The 26,797-nt window shown below is 40.6% G+C and overlaps 2 protein-coding genes across 4 annotated transcripts; one reads left to right on the plus strand and one right to left on the minus strand.

Annotated features, from left to right (window-relative positions):
• Positions 1 to 1,184: 1,184 nt before the first annotated feature.
• Positions 1,185 to 15,451, minus strand: LOC106930574 (zinc finger CCCH domain-containing protein 7B-like). The gene is made up of 22 exons (XM_015008210.2): positions 15,317 to 15,451; positions 15,106 to 15,173; positions 14,942 to 14,978; positions 12,898 to 13,095; positions 10,172 to 10,330; positions 10,024 to 10,092; positions 9,511 to 9,568; positions 9,248 to 9,411; positions 7,938 to 8,493; positions 7,720 to 7,781; positions 7,544 to 7,634; positions 7,293 to 7,454; positions 5,919 to 6,133; positions 5,730 to 5,830; positions 5,472 to 5,653; positions 5,035 to 5,120; positions 3,738 to 3,892; positions 3,295 to 3,400; positions 2,577 to 2,685; positions 2,297 to 2,433; positions 2,041 to 2,210; positions 1,185 to 1,921 (listed from the first exon to the last, which is right to left on the minus strand). The coding sequence occupies exons 2-22, from the start codon at positions 15,162 to 15,164 to the stop codon at positions 1,738 to 1,740; spliced, it is 3,060 nt and encodes a 1,019-aa protein (XP_014863696.2). The 5' UTR covers positions 15,165 to 15,173; positions 15,317 to 15,451; the 3' UTR covers positions 1,185 to 1,737.
• On the plus strand, positions 15,358 to 26,791 carry rangap1a (RAN GTPase activating protein 1a). Of its 3 annotated transcripts, none has more exons than XM_015008214.2 (16): positions 15,358 to 15,494; positions 18,198 to 18,317; positions 18,996 to 19,123; positions 19,530 to 19,589; positions 19,706 to 19,885; positions 19,971 to 20,105; positions 20,800 to 20,958; positions 21,517 to 21,630; positions 22,314 to 22,413; positions 22,528 to 22,612; positions 22,776 to 22,923; positions 23,086 to 23,202; positions 23,850 to 23,955; positions 24,731 to 24,819; positions 24,942 to 25,105; positions 26,194 to 26,791. In XM_015008214.2, the coding sequence occupies exons 1-15, from the start codon at positions 15,473 to 15,475 to the stop codon at positions 25,065 to 25,067; spliced, it is 1,689 nt and encodes a 562-aa protein (XP_014863700.2). In that variant the 5' UTR covers positions 15,358 to 15,472; the 3' UTR covers positions 25,068 to 25,105; positions 26,194 to 26,791. The 3 variants fall into 3 exon arrangements, with proteins under 3 accessions (XP_014863700.2, XP_014863697.2, XP_014863698.2); XM_015008211.2 differs by having other exon boundaries at positions 24,942 to 25,063; XM_015008212.2 differs by lacking the exon at positions 15,358 to 15,494 and adding an exon at positions 17,447 to 17,556 and having other exon boundaries at positions 24,942 to 25,063.
• Positions 26,792 to 26,797: the final 6 nt, after the last annotated feature.

A 26,797-nucleotide genomic window follows, 5' to 3' on the forward strand; every position in this document is an offset into this window, starting at 1 on the left:
ATTCAAATTACTTTAAATCAAAGTTTCTTATTTTATTACATAATACAAGAATCGACATCCACCTCCAAATTTAGTATTTGCGTTACACATCTTTAATGTAGTACATTTACTGCCACCACGTCAGTCAAGAAGCTGGTGCTCCACTGAGATGCTTCTCCAACATATTGTTTGGTTTAGCATCTGTTAAAAAGCACAAGCTTAGTCTCATCTAACCAAATCACGTGGTTCCAATTAGACTACATTGCAGGGAACGCCACATGTTTATATTTGTAATGGTAGGACTTTTGTCCATCTTTACTCGCCCCCAAAATGGGGATGTTTAATTAGTAACCCCACTCCATCACCTCTAGTGAGAAAAAAAATATTTTAATATATTTCAAACATATTTACATTTGTGTAAGTACATTTTAAGTATACTAAAAGTATACTTGTTGCAATTTTGACATTAAACACACTTAAATATAATTGTACCAAAATAAACTTTTAAGAAATATATTAAATAAAAGTATACTTTAAGGGAACAAAATATGTATTTTTTCAAGTGTACCAATGAAATAATATGCTTTTTAAGAAATTGTGTATATTTTAGAAATATATGCTCAAAATAGAATTTTTTAAACTGCACTTAATGCTTACTTTAAAAGTAAACTATTAAATATACTGAAATTTCAGTACGTTTTAAATTACATCTCAGTATTAGCATGATGCCTACTATTTGTGGAGACACACACAAAAAGAAAGCATCCTAGCGACTAAAAAACATTGATTCAAGTGTGATGTCATATTTATATCCCAGAGTTTCAAAGAGTCAGAAGACAAAAGAGGTTTCTCCAGCTTCTAACAAACCTAATTAGAGGGACTTTTTATTAAGTGGACCAAATAAAGTCACAATGAACTTAGCTACAAATGGATGTTTTTCTGCCTGTAAAGAATTGTGTAAAGATCATAAATCTGTTATCTATATTGGCTTTTGGTGGAAAAGTGTGCTGCTGCAAACAGGGTTGAATTTATTATGTTTAGCACTGTATTCCTGGTACACTCAGCATAACGTTTCTTATAAAAAATTAACAGCAAAAAGGAGAATTTCTGCAAAATTAAAACATAAATGAAGATGTCAGATTATGCATCGGTTTTGTGTGGGTTCCCCTCCACCTCAGAAAATAAAATGAGGAAAGTCTTTGACAGCAGGTTTCCTTGACGTTTATTTAGTATTCTGAGAGAAAAATAAAAATGTCTCATGGCTTGTTTGTATAAAATCAAAGTGATTGATTTTAAGTAAGTTTTTCCAATATTCAGCTAACTTTGATAAACTGTGGGACAAAAGGATAAACTGCTTCTGAAAAAAGACAAACGGAGGGAGAAAGAGTTAAAACAAAAGTAGGAAGCATGGCTGAATATGAACCTTAGACAAAAATATAGAACCGATTCTTTAATGGTAGGTACACGTTTCACAGTCTATACATTACATTCAAAGGATGCTTTACTTAACAATAAGGCTGACATTATGCAAAAATGAGCAGTAAATTTGTTGCTAGAGACTTAAAAACATTAACAAAATTAAGTTTAGATGGTGACTTTTTTTTTTTGAAAGGCGAATACTTCCATAGATTCAATGGTATATTTGGCTAGCTGGAAATCCTGATTGCTGTCCCTTTGGTTTCAGTTCGACGAGGCGTCAAACGATCACACCGACAGGTTGCCGGGTCCAAAACCGGCCCCGCGAAAGTCCCACTGTTCTCAATCCTGAAGCAGAAAGTTGTACTTCCCAAAGTCAAGCTCGTCCGGCATGATGAGCATGTCTTCCCTGGCTTTAGCTAGCTTTTGTCGAAGAAAATCCCGTCTCTCGATCCACTCCTGCAGCTCCTCTGAACCGTGAGCGTAGTCGCAGCTTACGCCGTCAGGACAGCCGCCACCGCCGATCCTGGAAACCACAAAGATTACACTCAATTCACGACTGGCCATCGCTGGGGTTAAGCCGTTTCCGAACCCGAGGAAACGTCTGAAGCGGAGGAGGACCGGACAACCGGATTCGGAGCTTACTTGGGGCAGATTTTAAAACACGCTCCGGGGAAGCGGTAGCTCCACGTCAGAGCCTCGTCTTCACCCTCGCAGCTGAACACTCGGTCTTTGTGTTTCTCCGAAGAAATGTGCTGCTGCCACTGCCGCTCGCTGTTACTGTGCTTACCGCACAGGCGGCAGTGGAAGCCGTCCTAAAAACAGGGATAATAAGGATGCATGTTTAAAACCTCCTTTTTGCTGCAATGCCAATTACTAAGCAAATGGACCATTCACCAACCATTTGTTCTGCAAAGTCGGTTGGCATGGCGATGAACTTCTCCTCGGGGTTAGACTGATTGCACACGGATCCATCTGACTGGCGGTTTTGAGCAGCTAAAGCCAGCCACATGTTGTATACTTGCTCCATGTCATGCACTGCAAACACAAACAACTGGTTCAACAAACGCATCTAAAATTATTAGATGCGACTCCAAATTATTCAAACACCAAACAGGATTTGTGTGATTGTTTTATTATTTTTGTAGCTACTGCAGTGGAGGGAAATTGAAGTCACTCACACTCGTTATTTTTCATGTACATCCACATCTCCCTCTCCTCTTGGCTGTGAGCAAAGGTGCAGTTTCCAGTGTAGTTGCATTTTCTCTTCTCCAGAACCTGTGCGCACATCTGACAGGAGAGGCAAATGAATAAATACACGCAGAATCGCAAAAGTGTTCACACCAATTCGACTTTTCCACATTTTGTCAAGTAAAAATCAGGATGCGACAGACCAGCACAAAACGGGACCTAAATGTGAACAGAAAGAAAGAAGGATTTTCTCCCCCCCACATAAAGGTCTGGAGTGTGGATTTCATTTGTATTAAACAGAGAAGCAGCCAAGAGGCCCAACTCTACAGGGGCTGCCAAAATCAATAGCTGATCCCAAAATAAAAACAAAACTTATTGTAAAGCTGCTACTTGAAGTTGGCATTGCTAAAATTATAGTGACTGCCACACTTGAGGAAAAAGAGAAAAATTGCAAGCCTGAGAATATAGTACCATTTGTGAAGGTTTGGGGAAGGAAACTTGAATTTGTTTTACTGCAGGAGGAATTTCTCATAAATTGGTAGGAACAAAAGGAAACAACATTATGTGGAAATATTGAAGCAGCAGTTCAAGACATTCGATGTCAGGTTGAACCTCTGGGCTAAATGAGTCCTACAACAAAAATCTGGGGGTTCGTCCGGGATGAGCGCTACAAATAAAACCTCCTATTTTTAGGATTAGCAGACCTACATCATAGTACAGAGGGAAGTTCTTGGCGTGCGGCAGTGGTCGGACATTAGCCCATTTACTCCGCTCTGAAGACCTGACCAGCAGCACGCGTCTGTCTTTGGTCCACCTGGAAATGAAAAGGGCAAAAACCCAGAGGCACTGGGTTAAATTAAATCTAGACACTGAATAGAGCAGAGCTGTGGCTACAAAATAAAACATTTTTAATTAACTAAAGCAGTCTTTAATGGTTTAAAAAATGTAAATGGTTTTGCCACTAAAGTCTAGTGAGAATATTTGTACTACTCATATTATAATACATTTATTTATTACGATAAGTACTGTCAAGAGTGCATGGCTCTGTCTACAGTTGCTGTGTCCCAAAGATTCTTGTCTGAATAAGAGTTTTTAGACCAGTTACATTAAATAAATCTACTGAATGTATGTGGACTGTGGTATTTCCTCACGCGTGTCTGGCTTTAGCTGTACAGTATTTGAGGCCTTTGTCCGGTTCGCTGATCAGGCCGTCCCGCCAGCACTGCGAACATGCAAACTTCATCTTCATGTTAAGGGTTGCTCCAGCATTGCTTGATCCTTTTAATTTGCCTCCACCAGAAGACAGCTGGAGACAGGAAAAATCAATGGAGGCTAATGTTATTTCATGACATCGTACATTCAGTTTTTGTATAAAAGTGATTTAACCTGGGAAAAATCTGAAAACCTAAACAAGTCAGAATTTCAACATGGAAAGTTGGATGTCAATGAACAAACAGTGAGTTGTTCAGCAATAAACTTCACCTGTACTCAGACATAGTACTATAAAACTATGTCTTACGTTTATATAAGACATAACTATGTTATGTTATGTTATATTTATAAACAAGATGCCAGTTGTTGGTTTCAAGGGTTAGTGGACAGGTTTAAAGGATGTTTACTTTTAAACGGAGCACCGGATTGGTTGATCGATCTCTACATAAATGAAATCTTCAGTTTAATACCGCTCTTTAGGCGCTTTCGCACTGCACGGAACGGCACGGAACGGTTCCGAGCGTGTTCGCATTACAACTTGCGACCGGTTCCACCCGGTTCCGAGCGTGTTCGCATTACAACTTGCGACCGGTTCCACCCGGTTCCGAGCGTGTTCGCATTACAACTTGCGACCGGTTCCACCCGGCCCCATGGAACCACAAGAGCTGTGGTTCCAATCGGGCCGGCCAAGCGGTTCTGCTTAGAACCAGCAGCTGATTGGTCGCTGGTTGTTATGGAGTCAGACGTTGATTTTCCGTTGACAGCTGGCTCTCACTAAACTGTATTTTATTTTGTAAAGAGTGCTCTTTTCAATATTTTTATTAGTTTTAATTAGCAATGGATTTGTCTCAATGTAGTGCGATGACCTGGTCTAATGATGAGGTATTTTTTTTCCCTCCGCTTACTCGCTGATGAACGAGTACAGTCGGCCGCTACATCGAAACCATTGTTTAGTTTCAAACATAATGACGTCCGGCACCGCTTCGATGGCGCCCTCAGTGCAACGCGAACACAACAGGGCTGGAACCGTTCCGTTCCCTGCAGTGCAAAAACGCCTTTTGTTTTCCTTCAGGTTATCTCAGATATTAACATTTATTTGACAAACACATTAACATTTAGGTGTGACAAAGAAAAATAAATAAATGTGTAATGGGTCAAAACTTTTTCTACTCAATGAAAACAAGATGGAAACTAATTTCAAATAAATAAACAGCCTATACATGAACCCTTTCTTACCCTTTTTTCTTTCTCCTTTTTTGAGTTTTGTTCCTGCTTGTCATAAAATCTCATGGACACTTTCACAATCTCATCCAGGCTGATGCCTGTAAATAAACATATTTGAATAAAAACTGGTCACTATTTTGCCATTGAGTATTTACAAGGTGGAAATCAACTATACATGCTGCTTTAAAAAAAACAACAAAAAAACAAAAACAATGTTTATCAACTCTTTAGAACAACAATGCAGGACGTTTTGAAGCAAATATCACTTTAAAATTCTTTTGAAATGTATTGCAAAGATTATATTTCAGCTACAGACGAATAGGATATGGGACATTTTAGCCTGGGCTGAATGTACCTTAACATTTTACTCTTCTGAGAACAGAACTTCCTGGATCAAACAACCTGTGTGTGACACAGTTCAACCAGCGAGTCTGTTAGTGTGACCGGACCTGTGTGGCGCTGAACCCTCCAGGTTTTCAGCTCTATGACGGAGTGAGCAAACACACAGTTGTCCTCCCGCTGGCAGCCGTATCGGATGGCCTGTCGGCACAAATCCAAGTTGCACACCACGCTGAAAGGACGGACTTTTCTGTAGTTGATGTTGTGGGTCCTCATCACAAAGGCCAAGCACCTGGGAGGAGACAGAGGGGAGACGTTGGACCTGCAACGAAATGAGCTTTGAGGGCTCGGGGTTGGTGCCGACTCACTTGTTGGCGTCAAAGTTGTGACGAGCATCCAAGTTGGAGCAGATGGCTTGACTGACAACGGAGCGCTTACTGATGATTCTAGGTTTACTGTCGTAGCATTCCTGAGGAGAAACAACAGGAAACATGTAAAAACTAAAAGTCTTGTCTTCAGTTTTAAACCTTCAGATACGACAGTGTGCGCGCACTAACCTGGCAGAGGAAGATAAACATGCCCTTGTGTTCCTGCAGAAGGTCGATGATGCTGCTCACCGGGTCCAGTTGGGGCGCCGATGATCCGAGCAGAGAGTGCCTGTCCAGCCGTCCCTTTCTTTCCTCTGTCCAAACGTCGATCTCCAGCTGGTTGTAGGCAAACGTGCATTTTTCTCCGTACTTGCACACACCTGCATCCCCAGAGTTCAGCAGCTCTAAATACAAAAAAAAAAAAAAAACATTCTTCTGCCTTTCTGGGAATAAAAGTTTCAGCTCAAAGAAATAGAAATATCAGGCGACGTTAGCCTGATTAAATATTTTTTAAAAATAGTTCTTAAGTCGTGGTTTAATTTATTAAAAAGGAAAAAAAAAGTTATACAGACCAAGCAGAAAAGTTAAAACACTAACTGTCAAAACATTAAATTGAGGTTTTGGAAAGGCCTAGTCAAAGTCTGGACTTCAATCTGAAAGAGACGCTGTGGTGTGACTTCAAACTGTATGTTGTCTTTACGCACAATATCTTTCTCCGATATTAATATTTTTATCTTACTACTAGTGTGACAAAACAAGCAAAACTACAAAATCTATCTAAGAAATGTTTTTTCACACCACTGTAACTGAGCAATAAGCTGCGTTTCCATTGACCAAGAAATGCACAAAATGAAATTATTAAAATAAATTTGCTTAGTAGAAACTTGTCCATTTAAAAAAAGCTATTTTTTTCTGATCAAAAGGTTTTGCTATTTTTCCGCCATATTGAAATTAGTGTATTTCACAAAGCTGCATTGGAAACATTTATTTCACATCATGTGACGAACCGCCGGATGTTACTGCTGGTGGGAAAGACGAAGACGACAACAGGAAGAGGTAGGAGGATCATGTCACAGAATATCTTTCTAATCATTTGTCACGTAAACAAACTTATACACGAGCGAGTGACTTTTATTTCCTTTTTATTTAATGGAAACACCAAAATTGTGTTAAGAGGAAAATCGACAAAGTTTTGTCTATGGAAACGCAGCTACTGCTAGCAAACAGCGAGCATTAAGTGTTTCTTTCTGCAGGTTCCAGCTTCACATGACCTTGAGCTGGACCTGAACACAAACAGTCATGTTTAATAAACATGTCCAAACTGTGTTTACTTAAATAGAAAGAAACTGGAACAAGCAGCATAAATGGCCGACAGATTTTATGTCTGAACAAGCAAACCAAGCTTTTAGCATTTAATTCTCAAAGTTTTTACCGGTTATTGTTAAGGACGGAAGAGCAAAAGAAAACGATGAAAGGAACAGAGTTGTTTTGTTAAATAACTCGTGCAGCAATCATTAGCAGTGCTTGGATACCACAAACAGCGTCTCTTTGATGTCGTCTTACCTCGACAAAGAACAAAACGTCCGTAGAACGCAGACTGTGCAGGAAGCGGTCTCACTCTCGTCCAGTCGGAGGAAGAGCCAGCTTTCCGTCTGCACAACAAAACGTCTCTCTTACAGTTGTGGACCAGGTCTGGCTTGTGAACAAAACTGTACACACTTGGACCTAGGACAGGAAATACACCCACACATTAAAAACCTATCTGTAGACATCCGTCAGGATCAAATCCGATGAAGAGAAAACGTCTGACAGACCTCCACGAGGAAAACAGAGGGAGCAAGCCGGCAGGAAGTCATGGGTGGAGGACAGCGGGTTCGGGACAGTCCCATTATGGGTATCCTTCACCTGCAAGTGAAAATGACTTCTATTAATGTTAAAAATCAATACTGAGAATCAAACAGCAGCCAACCGGCTGGGAACCCAGTCTTACTTTGTTGAGCTTATTTGGAGATTTTGTTACAGAAGATCCAGATCTGACAGACTCTGAGAAACCTGAGGAGTAAGACCAGAGCACAAATTACAAAGAGCAAAGAAACATCCAAAATGTAACTTTAAATATTTTCACCCCATAAAAGCACCCACACAGTTCTTAAAATGAAGCTTCCTGCATATCCGTATCTCCCACCCCTACAGATCAACTTTAATCACCGTTTGAGCTGAAGTCAGAGAGGGAGTCCAGGCTTGTTCCACCAACAGAAACCCCTGGTAGAGCAGGTCCAACACGTTCCACAGCAGGGAAGGAGTCCAAGGCGTCCAGAGAGTCGAGCTGCTTCGTGGCGTTAGCGGCGGCTTTCGGAACGTGGCCATTCTGAAGTTTTGCATCGGCGACGGACCCCGCGGCGACCACTTCATTCCACACTCGATCTAGAGTCTTTCTTCCGTCGCCAGGCTTCGTTTTAGGTTCCTCAGCAGCAGCAGCATTCGGCGTCAAGTGCAAAATGTCGTCAAGGATGTCCAGAGAATCAAGCCCATCCAGGTTGTCCAGTGTGGAGGCGTCTGCTTCGCTTCCATTCCCAGCAGTGTAGAGGTCGTCGAGGATATCCAAAGCTGCAGCAGTCGTGCCGTGATCGCCGTTGGTGAACAAGTCCAAGGAGTTGAGCTGGCTGATGGAAGAGCTGAAAAAGGCCGGGGGCAGCTGGGGCGACGGGGCCGGAAGGAAGGGGGTGGAAGTGGCTGCATGGCCAGGGTCTGAGAACGGCAGAGCCTGGGAAAGATTTGGAGATAAGAGAAGAAACAGCTAAAATGATTATTTATAGCAACTCACTAAGTGTAAAGTAGCAATCCAGGGTGTCTGCCGGTTTCAAGAAGTCAAAATTTAAGGCTTGTTGAGACATTTTTAATGCCAACTTGAATAAAATTTAATCCAAAAACAACTACAAATACAGGGGATTGTTTGGGGAACTTGTTGCATTACAATCAAGCATGGCAAAAAGTATGAATCCTGCTTTGTGCCCATAGCTAGCGAGGCTATACTAGCAGCTAGTTGCCAGTAGCATCAACCGTCTCGAGTCACAGATGAAGATTTTGCACGCGACTCAAACTTTTTGCCAGACAAAAAAAATCCCCTGAGAAACATTAAATAGTCCTGCCACAACAAAATTTATGACTTGTGTATTTAAAGCCTATTTAATTTTTTTTAAATGAATTTAAGACATTTTAAGGCCTTGATTTTAGACACACAAATTTAACCTCCCCATCGTCTCAGTTGGACCCCACACATATTTTACTCTTAACAGTCAGCACACCCAGGATCAGGTCCAGAATCCTTGCATCGTTTCGGGGACTGACGGTCTGACAGGACAACCAAATGACTATCACTTCCTGATAGTCATTTGCCCCACACACACACACACACACACACACACACACACACACACACACACACACACACACACACACACACACACACACACACACACACACACACACACACACACACACACACACACACACAGTACCTCAGATGGAACCTGGCCAGTAGGAAAGCTGTCGAGCAGACTGTCCAGGTCGTCGTCCATCACCTCCAAGTCCTCCACGGCTTTCACCTGGTGAGCGACTGCAGGACGACCGGCGCCAGGAGGCGTGAAGGGGACAGCAGGCTTAGCAGCGCTACAGAAGACGACTGTGTGAAGCAAAAACAAAATTTATCTCATGAGAATTTCAAACTTTTGGCTGATTTTACATTAATGAGAGAGCAAACTTGAAAGTGAAGATTTCTGACCTGCTGCATCGGCACTTGGATGATTCACACCATTTCGAATAACATTACTGGGAGGGGTCTAGACGAGAGAAAAGGGAGGGAAAAATATAAAATACAATCTGGGGTGACTTTAAAGCATAAACTACTATAACAATAAATTATGTAAAAGGAAAATTCACAGCATAGTCCTAAATGCAGACTGAAGATCCATTACACCCAAACTGAACAATGAAACCAGTAAAGACCAATAAAAATGTGTCATAGCTACAGAATTAAAGTTCTTTCATTATTATTTTCTATTTCCAGCTCAAATATTAGTTCATAACGTTTTGGCAAGAAAACTGACTTTTCTTTCCTTATTGTCCAAATTCACTACAAGATAGGATTTAAACCAACCTGAGCTGGGCTTTGGTTTCGTTTCACTGTGTTTGATTTAATGAAGCTCAGCAACTCGACACCGAAGCTAAAACAATATTTGTTTTTCTTATGCTTCACAAGGTAAACATCCCCTCACTCGCTCACTTTTGAACTTACATAAGGTTTTCGAATTTTCATCCCCAGCTGGGAGGCCAGTTCCTGTGACAGCTCAATCACCTGCTTGTCCTGTTGAGAGTTAAACGAGTGAGTCTTTTGGCCTTTTTTTTTTTTTTTTACACGTCTCGGCATAAGCCTTTAACCGTACCTGAGGGTTGCTGAGCAGGCAGATGGTGGTGCAGTTGTACGCCTCCTTGTGCTTCCCCAGCTCCTTCAGGCACAGCGCCTTCCTGTAGAGCGCCCTGCGGCTGCCCTCGCACACCGCCAGAGCGCTGTCCGAGTCCTCCACGCCTTCAGGATACTTTCCCTTGTTAAAGCAAGAGACGGCGAGGCGGCGTGTCACAACAGCAAAGCACAAAAAGGAACATTTTGTTGGAAAGAACTTGTTTTCAGCAAGGTGGCGCTGTTGAGCGATGTTTCCTCTGTATGCAGAGGTTCAATGACCTGGTAAATATCGATCAAAAACATCCAAGTGATTTAGCCACATTTCTTAGCAGACACTCATCAGGCTGGCACCGTTTAAAAGGAGGAGGGGAGGAAGAACAGCCAAGGTAAAAATAACAGCAGGAAGAACCGTCGACTGCACTGGTTGTTCTAATATCCTGAGCTTACACTGCAAAAAGCACAAAATCTTAAGTATTTTTGGCCTAGTATCTAGCACAGATATTGTAGTACACTTAAAATGAGAGAAAACTAATGTACAAGTAACTTTTCAGAAACTTATTTTAAGTCAATAATTCCTCAGTCCTGATTTTAATGAGTACTGGCAGATTATTTCACTTCTAGCATGTGAAATAGTGTTATCTGTGAAATAATTCATTAACATCAAGCTATTATTTGATTAAAACAAACACCAAATGTTGCTGGAAAGTTACTTGTGAGTTAGTTTCGCCTTATTTGAAGTGCAATAAAATATTTCCACTATAAAGTAGACCAGACATACTTGGTAGGACTTTGTGTTTTTGCAGTTTACTGAGCTGGTAAATCTGTAATAGTGCCGAGTCACACCAATTCGTTTCTTTATATATCCAACAATAAAGAGTGGCTGACTGTCTACTGTGTATGAATAAAGATCCATGTTGACTTCTGAGTCACCACCAGGATCAGCTGGATGATGTAAGGCGGGTGGTGCAGGACTTTGGACTTCTACATTGGGACAGCCTGAAACTGATCACATATGGATCTCGTTTTCAGTTTGATCAGATCTTTCTGTTTAAAACCAATCAGACAGACTCTGATGGACGGCATTTGTCCATCAGAGGATTGTTTTCTTTTTAAACATTCACTTGGGATTGTACTCAGTCACAAGACAGCTGACTTTACGTACGTTTACATGGACACAACCGGAATAAATCGATGAAACCGGCCCAATCAGAACATTCTGCATCTACTGTAATCTGAACCAGATTATGTAAACTGATAATCCAAACGGCGTCCATGGAAACACTTGTTCCGATTATGTTATTCTGATTGTAGGAAACTGACCGGACCGTGTGTGCACTCCCTGTGTGTAGCATTAGTGGCTAAAGGCCAAGTCTGGGAAGCAAATCTGGCCTAAAACTAGTATTTTACAGTCAAAACTTGGGAGGATCTTCATTTCCTGTTTTGCTCTCATCCTGTGATGCAGGAAGACCAGCAGCTTGTTTGTCTCAGCGCAGAAACGTCTCAGACGTTGTTAAAACCTGCCGCAGGTTCGTTCTGGGGCTCAGGAGATACAAAAACAACACACCGCTGAGTTTGTTTGTTTTTATGCTCGGCACAAACAGAAGTACAACTTCTTCTGTTTTTTAATTATTATTATTTTTTAGGGAAATTTTACAACTCTGCTCATGTCAGTGCTTGTGTTCTTAAAAATAAAGCCTGCTGCATGTAAACCCACGGATTAATTAACTTTGTGCTCATTTAAATGATACATTTGGGTTATTTAATCCAAATATATTTCAATCCGATGAAGGAATTTTACACACAGCTGCTGTGAATGCCGTTCCCGTGGACGGATCTGAAAACGGCTCGGTTCTCATCGGACCTGATGGAGCCCGAGAGGTTCTGCTTAGTTTTTCATTGACAAATCAGATTTTTAAAAATTGGCACATTCTGCAGATTCTTCATTTAACCTTTGAAGTCATTTTTGTTTTTTTTTTCTTTTGCAAAATATCAGAAATGCATAAAAAGATGTGAAATAAGTCATTTACATTTTTCAATGAGAAAATACTAATTTTATTACCTAAAATGAAACAACGTAGCATTCCTTTATTGTACGCTTGATCATTTGTAGCAAAGGAGGCATCTAAAGAAAAACTACAATCATTTTTGGATTAATAATTATACAGCATAATGTGCCTGATGGGAGATTATTTTTGACAGAATTTAAATAATGTGAAGCTGAAACTGTGGCACTTCAAGAGTTTACTGACAAAGTTTTTTTTTATTTTTACCTTAAATGCAAAAAGTACATTTAAAATTTAAAAAATCAATTAATAGAAGCAATTACTGCTTTGAGTATGTTGTTCTCATGGTCTTTTTTAGAGTCTGTATACTCCAGTTAACGATTAAGTTGACATGTTTTTATGACTTTATTTTTGTTTTTATGATGTAAAGCACTTTGATCTGCCTTGTTGCTGAAATATGCAACGCAAATAAACTTGACTGATAAATTTGTTGACAATTACTCCAATAATTGATTTATTAGGAGTAATTCAATCAACTTAATCAGCCCTTAATATGTGACACCAAGCTTATGGCATTACATTTAACAAAACCTGAGGCTGCAGGGTAGTACTCGTGTAATCGTCTTGGTTTTTAATCCTTTTAATACATCTGCTAATATTTCAGAAACAGCTTTTCTTCACTCATCACAAAAGCAGAGAGCCTCACCATGCTGTGGTAGGCAGCGGCTCGGTTGACATACAGGCTCTCCAGCAGAGCTTGAGGGATCTGGATCTCCTCTCCTTCGGCGTAGGTGGAGATGTTCAAGGCCTCGGTGAACAGTCTGACGGCCTCCTCCCACTGCTGGTCTCGGAAGAAGGCGTTGCCCTCTTCCAGCAGATTGCACACCAGGCGGGTCAGAAAGTCCTGAGGGGAAAAGATGAGGAAAAGACTCAAACAAAAGCCCCTTTATTTACCGAGAGTCATGGCACACAATACGCGTTATCCATTTGGAAGAATTTTAAATATCACAGGAAAAATAATGGGTGTTTAAATCAGATTTTCTTTTTTTTTAAAGTATTCGCTGATTTATTTGAGGATAGGTTTTGTTTTGAATCACCACCATAACAACACATATTGAGCAACTGGGAACTGAGGAAACCAGTTCCTCAATGTGTTCTGTTTAGTTGTGTTTCTGTGTTTATGTAATGAAGCTAATGCTTTAGCGACCCGGCCTGCAGCCGGGCCTGTTTGGAACGCGAATGGATTTCAATCCGAGGCTAAAGCGTGGCAGCACAGACTCTGGACTGGACTGGCAATGCTGAAATAAGTCAGACATTTCACAAAGAAGTCCTCTGGCCTGCAGCATGCGCTTCTCCTAAACCTGTGTAAGCCCCAAATGAATGGTGCATTCACAGACCTGCAAGTGACTTGCATCATCTGCAGCAGTGCGGAACCAAACCACTGAATATCAGCAGGTTTCTGAATTGCTTCCTGACTGCATTGTGCCAAATGTGCAGCAGGGTTTCCCCCAGAAATCTTGCTAACCCCAGTGGTAGGGGCGCCAGGGCAGGCATCCAGCGGTCCACCATGTTTTTAAGATAAAAAAAATGTTCAAAAGTGACAGGAAATTTGAAAATACCACTAGGTAACTATGTGTTACTGGAAGTAATTAATAATATTGAAACAATAACTAAAAATTCTGAAACATTTAAAATACCTCAAATAAATAAAGAAGCCATGATCAGCCTGGTGGGGGTGCAAGTACAGCCTGGTGGCCCGCCAGGCTTACATTACACTGAGGGAAGTCCAGTAAAACTTAGTGGATGTCTAGATGCTTGACATCCCCCCACATTCACTGTAAACTAAAAAAAATATGTGTTTTCCAGTCATATGGTGCCATTTCATAACATAATCAAGTAAATATGTTACCTTCAGTTGTTATAAAAATGATATACATCAAAAGTGACTTAAAAAATTATTTTCTAATTTAACGCCTTGAAATTGATGATATTATAACATGAGGTAAAGCTAAAAAAATGTCAATTTAACATGACACTGCCCCTTTAAGGCCTTCACAGAACAGATGTTTTGGGAGCAATTACACCTTAGCTCAATGCTAAAGGCGATTTGGTGCACTTGATTTTATGTAAATGCACCAGTGTAGTAAGGCCTTTTTTGTTAATGTGCAAGAGGACCGGCCGAGTTACAAAAAAAACAAAAAAAAAAAAATCAGGCTTCATATGTGGACTCCGGATGCATTAGCAGACATACAGACACTGCGACCTCAACATGCCCATATGGAGAAGATAATGTAAACTTTGAGGAGAGAGTGTGTTGACCAGAACCCTATAAACAGGGTGCTGTCCAACGATTGGGGGGATTTCACTACAATTGACAACTGGCTTAGGCTGCAGTATGGTCATAAAGCTTTGCTGCTCAACCAATGTCACCACACCAGCATCAAGAGGAGACTGACAGAAGACCTCACACCAGATCAAAAGGAACTGAACACAAACCAACAATTTCCTCCTGCTTCACAAGTAAGCGCTACTCTGGGATGTGTGTTTACGATCCAAACCAAATGTCATAAACTTCTAGTAGTTCTTAACACCTTTGCAAGACTAAGTAACACCAACTGTACTGAGAAGGATGTATGTCAGCAACAACATGTGAAAACAACAGCAAACACACACACACACACACACACACACACACACACACACACACACACACACACACACACATCATATACGATGATCACAGTCACTACCTGGTACCCTGCAGGATCTGGATAAGCCAACGGAGACCTAAAACACAAGACATAAACTTAATCAGAGGCGCTTAAATATCTCATCTGACAAGGATGCACTTCAACGCTAGTTTCGTTTTCTGCTACTGCGCCCTTGTACCGACACATAAAAACAATGTACTCACTGTATAAAAGCCAGAGCCCTGCTTATCTCTTCCTTTCGTTTCTCTCGGGCTGACTCCATGGTGGTCCACTGCACAGAAACAAACCCCCCCCACCCCGCTCGTCAGGGGGGCGTACTCTACGTCTACATTTGTATGTACTGTTACTTTTTTAAGAAAATACCAATCACAAACATAACTGTTATGGATGCCAACTTCAGCGAGACACACCTACCTGATAAAGTGAGGAAGTTGACGGAGCCAAAGCAAAGTTTAAAGGCAGTTCATGGTGGCAGGGTGAAGCAGGAACGGACGAGCAGCTGGTGTGAATTTGAGCTAATGCGCTATAAGGCCATGAAGGCAGGAAGGACGAGCCTTCGGGTCTGACGGAATGGCTCTCTCCACAATCTCCGGTAAGTTTCGATTCTCAGCTACCAGCTGCAAATGCTCCTCGCGACACGCTCACGAGAGCTGTCACGTGACCACAGCGCGCCACGCCATTCCGCGTCCGCGAGCTCGTCGCCTATGCTTGCCGAGGTTCGTCACGTGATAACCGCTCTTTAAAATATTGGAGGGAGTTACGGTTTACCCGATGCCCCCAAAAGCAACACAGCTAACAAAGGCCGGTCTCGTCTTCGCCAGAATGGAAACACAGCAGTTTTGGGTCATTATATGTGTTTTTATCAGAGTGGCGGAAACGGGCTTCCATACAAAACTGAGGAGAAGAAATGTTTTCTTTTCATCGTTTTCGTTCAAAAATAATACCTAAAATCACTTTTACCAATAAATAATACTTAGGCTATTATTTTAAGAAGGTGACGATATTTAAAATAATAAGGGTTCTAAATCACCTAGAAAAATGCTTGTGTTTGTTTTTGAAATACTTAATTGTGTGGTGTCTGGCCACACAGGAGAACTTTTTGGAAGATTTGGGAAAACAGTCAGGTCAAGGGTCAAATGACATTAAGTTTGAAAAATAAATCTAATCTATGGTAAGCAGACAATCTGACGCCAGGACCCAAAAGAAGACGTAAATGTGAAATACATGCATGTGGTGATGTGCTTACTTTGGGGATGAATATGTGTTGGTCAGAGCCCTATAAAGGGGACATAGTCCAGAGATCGGGGGGATTTCACTACAATTAGGCCAAGATTTCCTCACAATTTGGTCATGCTGATTTAGCCTGCAGTATTGTTGTAAAACATGTCTGTTCAACCAAAGTCTATAGCACGTAGAGTCTTTTTCCTGAAATATCAACACAAAGGCATCAAGAGGAGACTGACGGAAGACCCCACATTGTCTTTATGGATTAAATTGACTGTATATTTATGCATAGAACTGAGTTTGATTGCCTTAATATGAGATTTTGTTGTGAATTGGTTCTGTACAGGTAAAGTGAACAGAATTGAATTGAGATTAATTAATTTGTGGTTAAATGGAGGAGTATGCAGTTGGATTGAATGAGATAGTAATGACTTTCTGTGGCAGTCATTTGCATAATGTGGTGAAATAGTTGTTCACTTAAGGTGCTATGATTTGATGTTCCCAATATAATTGGTTACTGTGTTAGGTCTTTGTTATGTGAAGCACTTGGAACTGTTTTGTTGCTAAAATGTGTTGTGCAGTTAAACTTGACTCAGCTTGATAGGCCTGCAGATTGTGCAGAGAGGAATGTACAACATCGTCCTTGGACAGCATTTGACTAGTCTAAATATTGCAGTTTCTCAGCTCTCCAAATACCAAACATATAATATATTTTGAATTAGAAATGAATCTGTATAGTCCTGAAAATAAGGCATGTAAATGGCTAATAATATATATGTTTGCTGAATTGAAAAAAAATCCATATAAAGTATCCCAATTCAACCATATAACTCTTAAATGTTACTCAATTCATTTTGATGAAGATACATTAATTTACTCCCTGATCTTATGAATGTTGTCTCTTTTTAATAAAATCTTTACCAATCTTTGCTTTGATTCTAAATCTATACTGATTGGTTTATGTACAATAATATAATTTAACTTAATATTACTGCACAAATTATTTGAAATGGAAAAGCTAAACAGTACAACATAGTTAAATGCAGTAATTAAGGCAATACTTTTATCAGCAGTAAATTTATAATTGAAAGGTCTTTAGACATTAAATAATTATTCAAAGCAACATTTTTATGTATATATATTTTTATATAATTTTTTATTATCTATGTTATATATATTTTCCTTCTACTAGAAATGTGCAGTGATACTGCATTCCCATTCATCTTTGTGTGTGTTTTAATAAACTGTTGTAACTCTTTCCAGAAATGTATGTTTGTAGTCCCGGTAGAACTACAAGTCCCGTGTTTCCTCGTTCAGCGGTCGTCAAGTGGTTTGGTGTGGCGATACTTCGTTTTTGAACGGCAGAGGCGAGCGGGAGTGTGTATCTGGACTAGATTCAATCGTAACGAGAGTGTTGTTGTAACGGCGACGTAAGTTTTGTTTTTTAACAGTAAAATATCCTCATTTGTTACATAAAGTGTTGGAGAGATGAACCTGAAGCCGTAAACTAACAGCAACAAACGTTATGTTGCTACATAAAAAGGCCGAGTCATAGACACGCCGTTTCATGTGAAACGCACCATTGCTAGCTAGCAAACTAAGTTCTCCATGTTATAAACTAACGACTCCAGAGTCAAATACATGTTTGTTCTGGTTCTATGTAAATACGTCGCCATGTTTTTGACTTATGTAACGAGGAGGTAATGTGTTGCTGATTCGGCAGTTGTCGGGTCAACGGACACGAAGCAGTTCGGTCCTTGTCACTGTTAGCAGCGAGTTAGCAGCGGCAGGTTTATTATGCAAGTCAGGTGTTTGAAGTAGGACAGCTTACCTTTAAAACTTATCAGATAATAAACGCAAAATTGAGGCCAAAAGTTGTCTTTATTCTGTTTTAAAGGAAATATTATGGCATCGCTTAAAAAAAATGAAGTTCTTGTGGAAGCTATGGTAAACGTATCAATACATTTCTACTCGTTTCTCTACGGTGTAAAGGTGACAAAAAACAGTACATACATTAGATTTTAACTTTAAGAGGAATAAAATAAAAGTGAACAATGGCTTTGGTCCTCAGGCATCTCCATGGCGACAGACATTGTTGCAGAGCTGGCCGACTCTCTGGCCAAGACTGGGGTCGAGGATGGAGAGTTGAGCTACAAAGGCCAGGGAAGGAAGCTGGATGATGCCCAGTCAGGTACGTGACGTCAGCAGACCTTTGTACACACTCAGTGATGCAAATCCTCATTTTATTAGTAGTATTACCTAAAAAAACTATTCTGGCTACAGTTATTTATGTATGTTTTACTCTGGTGTCTTAATTGTTCCTATTAAATTATTTGGGCTACATCATTGGAAAGTTCTGACTCTTCTGTTTATGTCTTGACCATTTAAAATGGATGTCAGGTGTGAAGATTAAAGGCAATTGGAGTCGATCCAATTGGCTAAAGAGTGAGAATGAATGACAGTATAACAGTGTCCTATCAAGTGTCATGTCCCAGCGGTCCTTGGCAATCGAAATACTCTGATGATAGTTGGATTTGTGCAGCTCTCAAGGTTTCCCTCAGAAAACTTACTAAGCCTGGGGAGCTCAGCAGTCATTTATCCAGCGGCCCGCCGTGTTTTTGAGTTAAAAAATGTTTAAAGTTGACAAGAAATTTGAACATATCACTTGATAATTATGTGTTATTGGAGGATTAATATCTGAAAATCAACTATAAGGTCTTAAAAAATGCAGACATTAAAAAAAAAACTTAAATAAGCAATGCTAAGCCTGGTGGGGGCACAAGTAAAGCCTGGTGGCCCGCCAGAACCCTGATGCTCTAGTTGTTACCGTTGCTGCTTCTAAACCTGACACCGCTTACCCGTTTTACAGCGGGGGAGATCGTGAAGGACATCGAGGAGTTTGAGGGTTTACAGGCTCTCAGGATGGAGGGAAACACTGTTGGCGTCGAGGCAGCGCAAGCCATTGCCAAAGCGCTGGAGACGAAGAGCGACTTCAAGGTTCTGAGTTTGATACTTTTGTCATCAATGTCGTCGTGAACATCACACTTTGCAAAATCAGCTTTGAAAAGTTAACATTTTGAAGTTGTTTTGGATTCATGTGGTCTGATGGTTAGTTTTCTCTGGGCCAAATATTGTAAACAAAACTCCATGTTTGATTTGACCCACATTGATTGATGCAGTTATAATTAGAGATGCCATCAATTTTTTTTTTGTTTAATTCAAAGCAAATGCCTAAATCTAAGAAGATGCAACACTTGTTGTATATTTTGTACTTTTTGAAATATTTTGTCAGCAGTGGGCAGCTAAAACCTGATTAGTGTTTCTGCAGATATTGCATCTATGTCTTAAGTACCATATAGTTTAAGTTTAGTAACGTTGCTTACATGCGTTTTCTCCCAATCAGCGCTGTTACTGGAGTGACATGTTTACTGGTCGTCTGCGCTCTGAGATCCCGCCTGCCTTGGTAATTTCAATGACGCCTTTATAAATCGGCGTTTACATGACACACACTGTCTTTAGTTGGGTTGTTGTCGTGCGCCGTCTCATTCTACAGTCAGGTTTTGTGTTTTTATGTTGTAGAACTCTCTGGGTGACGCCCTGATGCTGGCGGGAGCCCGGCTGACCGTCTTAGACCTCAGCGACAACGCGTTTGGGCCCGATGGCGTGAAGGGCATCGAGAAGCTGCTCAAGAGCACCGCCTGCTTCACGTTACAGGAGCTACGGCTCAACAACTGCGGCATGGGCATCGGAGGCGGAAAGGTAAATCAACGACGGACCAAGAGACAAAGACTTTTGTTCACTAATTCTTCTTCTTGCGTACCAAATTGTGTTTTGAACTCTTCAGATCCTGGCTGCTTCGTTGATCCAGTGTCATAAACTGTCTAGTGAGAAAAACGAGCCGCTCAGCCTGAAGGTGTTTGTCGCAGGGAGGAACCGCTTGGAGAACGACGGAGCCACCGCCCTCGCTCAGGCTTTCCAGGTGAGGGTCGAACTGCCTGTAGCATTCACAAAGAGAACTTTAATCAGATAATATTAGATATACTAGTGAGTTATGAAATGTAAATGTATTCTCATCTGAATAGGGGTGTGACAAAACAGCCACTCTGTTTTGGTCATAAATCAGTACAATCCAACTTTTTTTTTTCTCTTTTCCTTATTTTTTAACAGAATAATTGACACAAAAATAAACTACCTTTGTAAAAAGTTTACCCAATTTTTAACAAAAAAAAAAGCCATAATGTCCACATGTCAAACGAAAAGTAAAAGTAGCTGATTGCCTAAAAGTTATTTGTCCTTTACTATGTGCCAAATACAATACATACTGACCTAAATAACTTCTCCGATTGTGAAAACACTAAATAATTACAGCTATAATAACAAGGTGTCTGCAGTTTTTTATCATCAATACAGTCAACGCTGCATTATTTTGTTGTGGCGCGCTTTAGACAGCGTTTTTATCAGCTCACTCGCTGTTGCTACTCGCCACAAAAGCGGCTAAAAACACGTGCGTTGTTTTCTGATGGACGGCGGTGATCACCATACTGCCACTCAAATTTGATTGACTGCAGAGACTACTGTTGATATTAACAATTTATTCTTTTCAGTTGAAAGCATTTGGTGCCTCTTGGGCTGATAATTGCGTTTTGTCTTCTATTGTGTTTTTGTTGTTTCAGCTGATGGGCAGCCTGGAGGAGGTTCACATGCCCCAGAATGGAATCAACCACCCGGGCGTGACGGCTCTGGCCACAGCCATGCAGCACAACCCAGGACTCCGGATCCTCAACCTCAACGACAACACCTTCACTGAAAAGGGGGCTGTTGCCATGGCGCAGGTACAGAGATGCAAGATATGATAGTAGCAGGTTATTTTATGTATTTTATGTTTTTTTTTTTAAAAAACCAGAAGTGGTTGGAATTGTGTTTCAAGCTTAGGGAGCAGAAAGAATTCAGAAAAGACTTTTCTGTTTATAGAAAAGATGGCTAGCCGACTCTGACTGTGACGCCATTCATTATTGTTAATGAAATAATATTATTACTTATTTAAATCTTTTGTTGTGTGCTATGCTGGGACAAACAAAATCCCCCCTTTGGGGATCAATAAAGTATGATTATCTTATCTTAAGTCTCTAATCTTTTTTAATGTTCTGTGCAAAAAATGAATTTATTTCCATGAAGTCACCTTCATAAAATAACAGAAGGTTATTCCATTATAGTGACTGCCAAAATTGATTTTTGCCACACAAAAAAAATCAACCCCTTTGTATTGCCAAAAAAATATTTGGGCCAAAAAACAAAAACAATCACTGTTTAGAAAAAAAAAAAAACATTACGAAAGTGATGATGGTGAAAATGTATTATGTTGACTTTGGATATTCTGTCTGTTCTCACAGGCTCTGAAGCATCTCCACAGCATCCAGGTGATCAACTTTGGAGACTGTTTAGTGCGGCCGGAAGGGGCTAAAGCTATTGCAGAAAGTGTGTCAGAGGGCTTACCTGTCCTCAAGGTGAGTGGTCGATATACTAGGCTGTCACAACTCAGATTACATAATCTGTTCTGGATTGCACCAACAGTTTGTTGTTCTTTGTGTCGGTGTGAAGGATTGGAGCCCAAGCATGAAAACATTCAGAACACAGCGTTGTCACAAAGTCGTGGCATTTGATCGTCTCTGATTTAAATTTAGTTTTACAGGCAATTATTTTACCTTGATTATTTTTTTGTTACATTTTTTCTTCTTCTGTAAATGATGAACTAGGATTGGGTGATATGGCTTAAAAATCTCTTCTTTTTTTTGTCATTTCAAATTTTTGATTTTAATACTTTTTTTCTTGCTTTCTCTAAAAGAAAAAAAAAACAATGTTGCACATGAGCTGAAATGTGGCTTTTATTTTAATTATTCCTTCTTTGAGTTGTACAACAGAATATCAGGGCCAGGCTGCAAGATTTTTTGTTAAATTGCTGGAATATGGTCATAACATAAGCAAAATATAAACATGATTTTTTCAATAGAAAGTCTGAAAACTGCAAGAAAAAAAGTTGCTTTAAATTAGAAAAAAGCTTCTAGAGTTATCCAGATCTGTGCATGTATTTCTGTCTTCAAAACAAACTCAGTCGTTTGCGCAATAATTTCTGCTGCTGACAATAATTTGATGCCTTTTGTGTTAAAAGACGAGTTATTCTGTTTGACAGGAGCTCAACCTGTCGTACGGTGAGATCACGGCGGACGCAGCTCTGGCTGTGGTGGAGGCCGTGAAGAACAAGGACCAGCTGGAGAAACTGGACCTGAACGGTACAGATCTGACAAACAGCAGAGCTCAAATCTTTCTGCCTGCTTTTTGATACTTTAAGCTATTTTAAGAAAAAAAAAAAAAACGTTTAATCGTTTAAACCCTTTGATTTTCAGGGAACTACCTGGGAGAGGACGGCTGCAAAGCCGTGAAAGACGGCATGGAAGGCGTGAACATGATCAGTCTGTTGGGATCACTCAGGTGATTGCCTTTCTGAGTAATCAATATATCAATTAATCTTTGGTTCATGTTAATTCCCGTTCTTCCTCCAACCAATCGTACCTGCTGCCTCTGACTTCTCAACCGGCTAATATTTAGATCTTTACGTAAATTCACCGTCAAAGTGTTTCTGCCGTTTTCTCAGTGACGACGAGGGTGACCCTGAAGACGATGAGGACGAGGATGAAGAAGACAACGATGAGGATGACGATGAGGACGAGGACGATGTAGATGAGGAGGAAATCGAAGAGGAGGAGGAGGAAGAGGAGGAGGACAGCAGCAGCAACAACAAGGTTGGTTATGACTAAACTTTGTGGCTTCAATATCCAGAAATCAGAATGAATGCACCAGAAACGATGAAATGACCAGCATCACAGCATTTCTTGTGTTTCTATGGTAACATCAGTCACTGGCCTAAGTTTCCTACTTTCTTCTCCTTGCCCCCTCACCCAAAGCCGTCCACTCCCGTGTCAGCACCACGACCACCAGATGTCTCTTCTTTCCTCAGCTTCCCGTCTCCCGACAAACTGCTGAAACTTGGCGCCAAGAGGGCGCTGCTAGTCCAGCAGCAGGTGAGCAAACGCAGAAATACATGGACGACACAGGGTGTCTTAAATCCATGTATCTAAACGTAAGGCCTCAAAATGTCTCAAGTTCATTTAAAATGTAATTACAGGTCTTAATTTTTGCAAGCGTATGTCAGCTAGCTAGGTAGCTTCTTGCGTCTTATCGCCGCTGGTTGGCTGGACGAAGTTTGTACATTTCTGTCGTGATATAGGTCTTAAATTTCATTCACAAAAGTCTTAAAAGGTCTTAAATTTGAGATGGGGGTTCTTGGGTTTAATTTTTTTAAGGGTCATACTTATTAAATGAAGCATTTTTTTGTGTGTTTTTGCAATGATTTTTCTGTTGCATTCTTTAGCTGTGATTTGGCACATTACAGTTTGATTTTAAGTATTTTACTCATCAAAATTTTGGTTAAAAAAGAAAAAAAAAACATGTGGAATCATTCAAAAGTTAAAAAGGACTATTTCCCTACTTTTAATACTTCACGTATTTTCAAAGTTGGGCTGAATTTTACCTGTACTCCTTAGACTGGATTAAACAAAGCAATAAAGCTGCTGTGTTTCTTCCATTTTCCAAACAAAATAAAGATACCAAACTTCACAAAATGTGCGGTTTGTGTCTGAAAATCCCTTTCATTCGTTTCCCCGTCTAGGTGGACGTGACAGATGCGAGAAAAACAGCCGAAGCCTTCCTGAAGATCGCCTCGGTGTATAAAGAGGAGAACTACGACGTCAAGAACGCCGTGTTGGACACCATCGGTAAGATGCACGAGTTTTATTTGGGGTGACTCGTTGCTGCTCTCGTTTTCCTTATTTTGTGTCCTGGTGAATCTTCCCTTCAACTCCCAAAAGCAAGAAACCTCATTAACCTGTTAATCTGTGAATTTAAAGTTTTTATTGTTCTATTTTTCAATACAGATTTCACCTAAGAAGAACAAAACCTCACATTTGCGTCTGTAAATATTCAGGTCATGTTCTTATTTACGTTTTGTGTGACTGAGAGCTCTGTAGTGTCAAAACAGTCATAACTAAAACTCGACTAAGAATTGTGCATTGTGTTGGATCACAGTGTCGCGTTTTGCTGTTATCCTGTACAGCTTCATTTTTATTCTCAGATTTTCATCTTCTCCTTGAATACAGACTCCTTCTAGAAACAAGTTGTCAGGATGATTTGTGTTTTTAATTTTTTTATGTGATTGATGTTTCCCATCAAATCCTTGATTGTTTAAAAATCAGCCTGAGCAAAATATACTTCATTGTCCTCTAGGGGAAATTTCATGGGCTCAGTGGTGTGTACTGCATAGTAGCATTTCTCCAAATGAACAATACATATAAACAGCTACAAAGTTGTTGCACACCTTCCAGGTCTCAGCCTACTCTCTATTTAAAATTTGTAGTCAAAACTTTTGATGGAGGTGGGTACAAAAGAGGATTTTAAACAACTCAGTTTAGGTTTTTTTTGTTCATAGTCTCTGTGAACTGATTTGAGTTTCTTTAATTGAAAACAGCCCTGTATATTTTCCCCTCTTCCCAGACGCCATCCTCAGTAAAGCTTTCAGCACTCCCTCCTTTCAAGGCTACAGCTTCGTATCCGTTTTGTTAGTCCTCCTAGGACTTATTAAGGTAAGACACTTGGACAAAGTCAACACATCTGGTTTAGTTTTTCCCACATCTCATGCTTCACACCTGCGTTGTCTTCTCTGTTGAATTAATCCGCCTGCCGTCGTGTCCTCTGCGCCGCTCAGAGTGAGGACAAGATCAAGCCCGTGGTGGTCGTCCCGGGTCACCTCCACGCCCTGGAGCACGTTGTTCGGCAGGACTACTTCCCCAAAGAGAACGTGGCGGTGCTCGAGGCGTTCATGTCCCGGTAAGGGCGTGGCGAATGAGCCAATCAGCATGCGGCCTCCAGGTACAAAATGCAACGACTTACTGTTCCCGTCTTCAGTGCCTCATTGCCACACGAGTGGCGATGAGTTTATGTTTTTTTGCACCAGGGTGGGGATTAAGAGGCAGTATAATGTAAAATGGACTTGAGCTCTACGTCATGTTATGTTGTTCAGTTATCAAAAACATATCTGGAGTGTTGCTTTAATTCTTTCATCCATGGTTGAGAAATCCATTAATCTCCCATGGCAACCATTCAGCTGTGGAAAACGCCTGGGTGGTGTAGCCCCGCCTTTAAGGACAAAGCTCCTCCTTGAAGCTGCGGTTTCCAAGCTTCTAATCTTCTGCCTCATAGCAGCCCTTCTCCACTCAGCTCCTTCAGACTAGCCAGCAGCAATTAGCAAACACCTGGTGGAGCTGAGCATCAACTGGGCTCATTATAGGAGCTGCTTCTCAGTGAAACGCTGGTAAAAACGTTACTAAAGGGTTAATAGAGTAGCCATGTTGTGATAACTTCCTGAAGGCAGAGTATCAGAAAGAATAGTCGTTTCTTAAAGAGACACGCCCAATTTCAAGGTGCCAAGTCAAATTTCTTTTAAGTTGTATTCGATATAAAGCACTGTTCAGAATGGTAACAGTTACTTGATTGTGCTATGAAATGGCACTATGTGCCTGGAAAACAGGCACATAAACAAGCAGTGCCTTGAAACGACACTGAGTCGAAGCACAAGTCTGTGTTAGAAAGGTCTAGTCAAAGCCCAGATTTAAATTGAGTTGTGAACCCATAGCAAGACTCAAAAATGAAACGTAAATTATCTCCATCCAAATCTGGATGATCCTCAAACTGCTCTGCCCCTTTAAGACCTGCAGCTCTAATTGCTTCAAAAAATGCTTTTACATAGTATTAACTTAGGAGAGCTGAATCCATATCTTAATTTTTAAATCTCACATAATTTCCTATCATTTCACAATATACACACTACGTTGTGGAGACATAATTTAGAAGAGGCATAAAATACTTCTGCGATCTGCTGTTGGAGGAACTAATTTACAAAAGTGAGCTCCTGAGATGTTTAAATTATTGCTTGATCAAATCTGTGCTTCCGTCCACAGGAGCAACAAATCCTTGGAGTCGTGTGGAAACGCCAGAAACGGCCTCCAGTCTACACTGCAGAGAGTTCGACCTCAGAGCTGAGGCTCACAGACTGAACATTTATTCACTGATGGACCTTTAAAAACCCGCACAACCCAAACGGCTGCACCTCCGTTCTGGCACAACAATCTACATCACAGCTGCAGTTCATCTGAAACCTCATGTTGTGTTAACCTTCTCATTTGGACTTGACTTGAATGCACCGGGCTGGAAATGAATGAAATGGAAATTTTAGCAACTTCCTCTGCAGCCTGAACATATCCTACAACAAAGTCGGTAACTTGATCGGATCAGGTTGATCGGGAGGAGCTCCGACTGAGATCAATCTGAATCCACAGCTGCTCTCTGCTTTATATTTAATAGATGAATTTAATATTCTCTCAGATAGCATTTACTGACAACACAGATATGGTGAAAAAATGTTAAGATATCAAAGACCAAGGGATGGTAAGTTAAACCAATCAAAGTGCATTTAAAAGCTGATATCTTTACTGTGTTTTGTAGCCCAGGGTTCTACGTTTTTAAATTTGTTTTTGCAAAAATAAACCATTTGTTGGATGGCTT

This window comes from Poecilia mexicana, unplaced genomic scaffold (genome assembly GCF_051168715.1).
Source record: "Poecilia mexicana isolate PSO_F unplaced genomic scaffold, ASM5116871v1 scaffold_8, whole genome shotgun sequence".
Taxonomy (NCBI): Eukaryota; Metazoa; Chordata; class Actinopteri; order Cyprinodontiformes; family Poeciliidae; genus Poecilia; species Poecilia mexicana.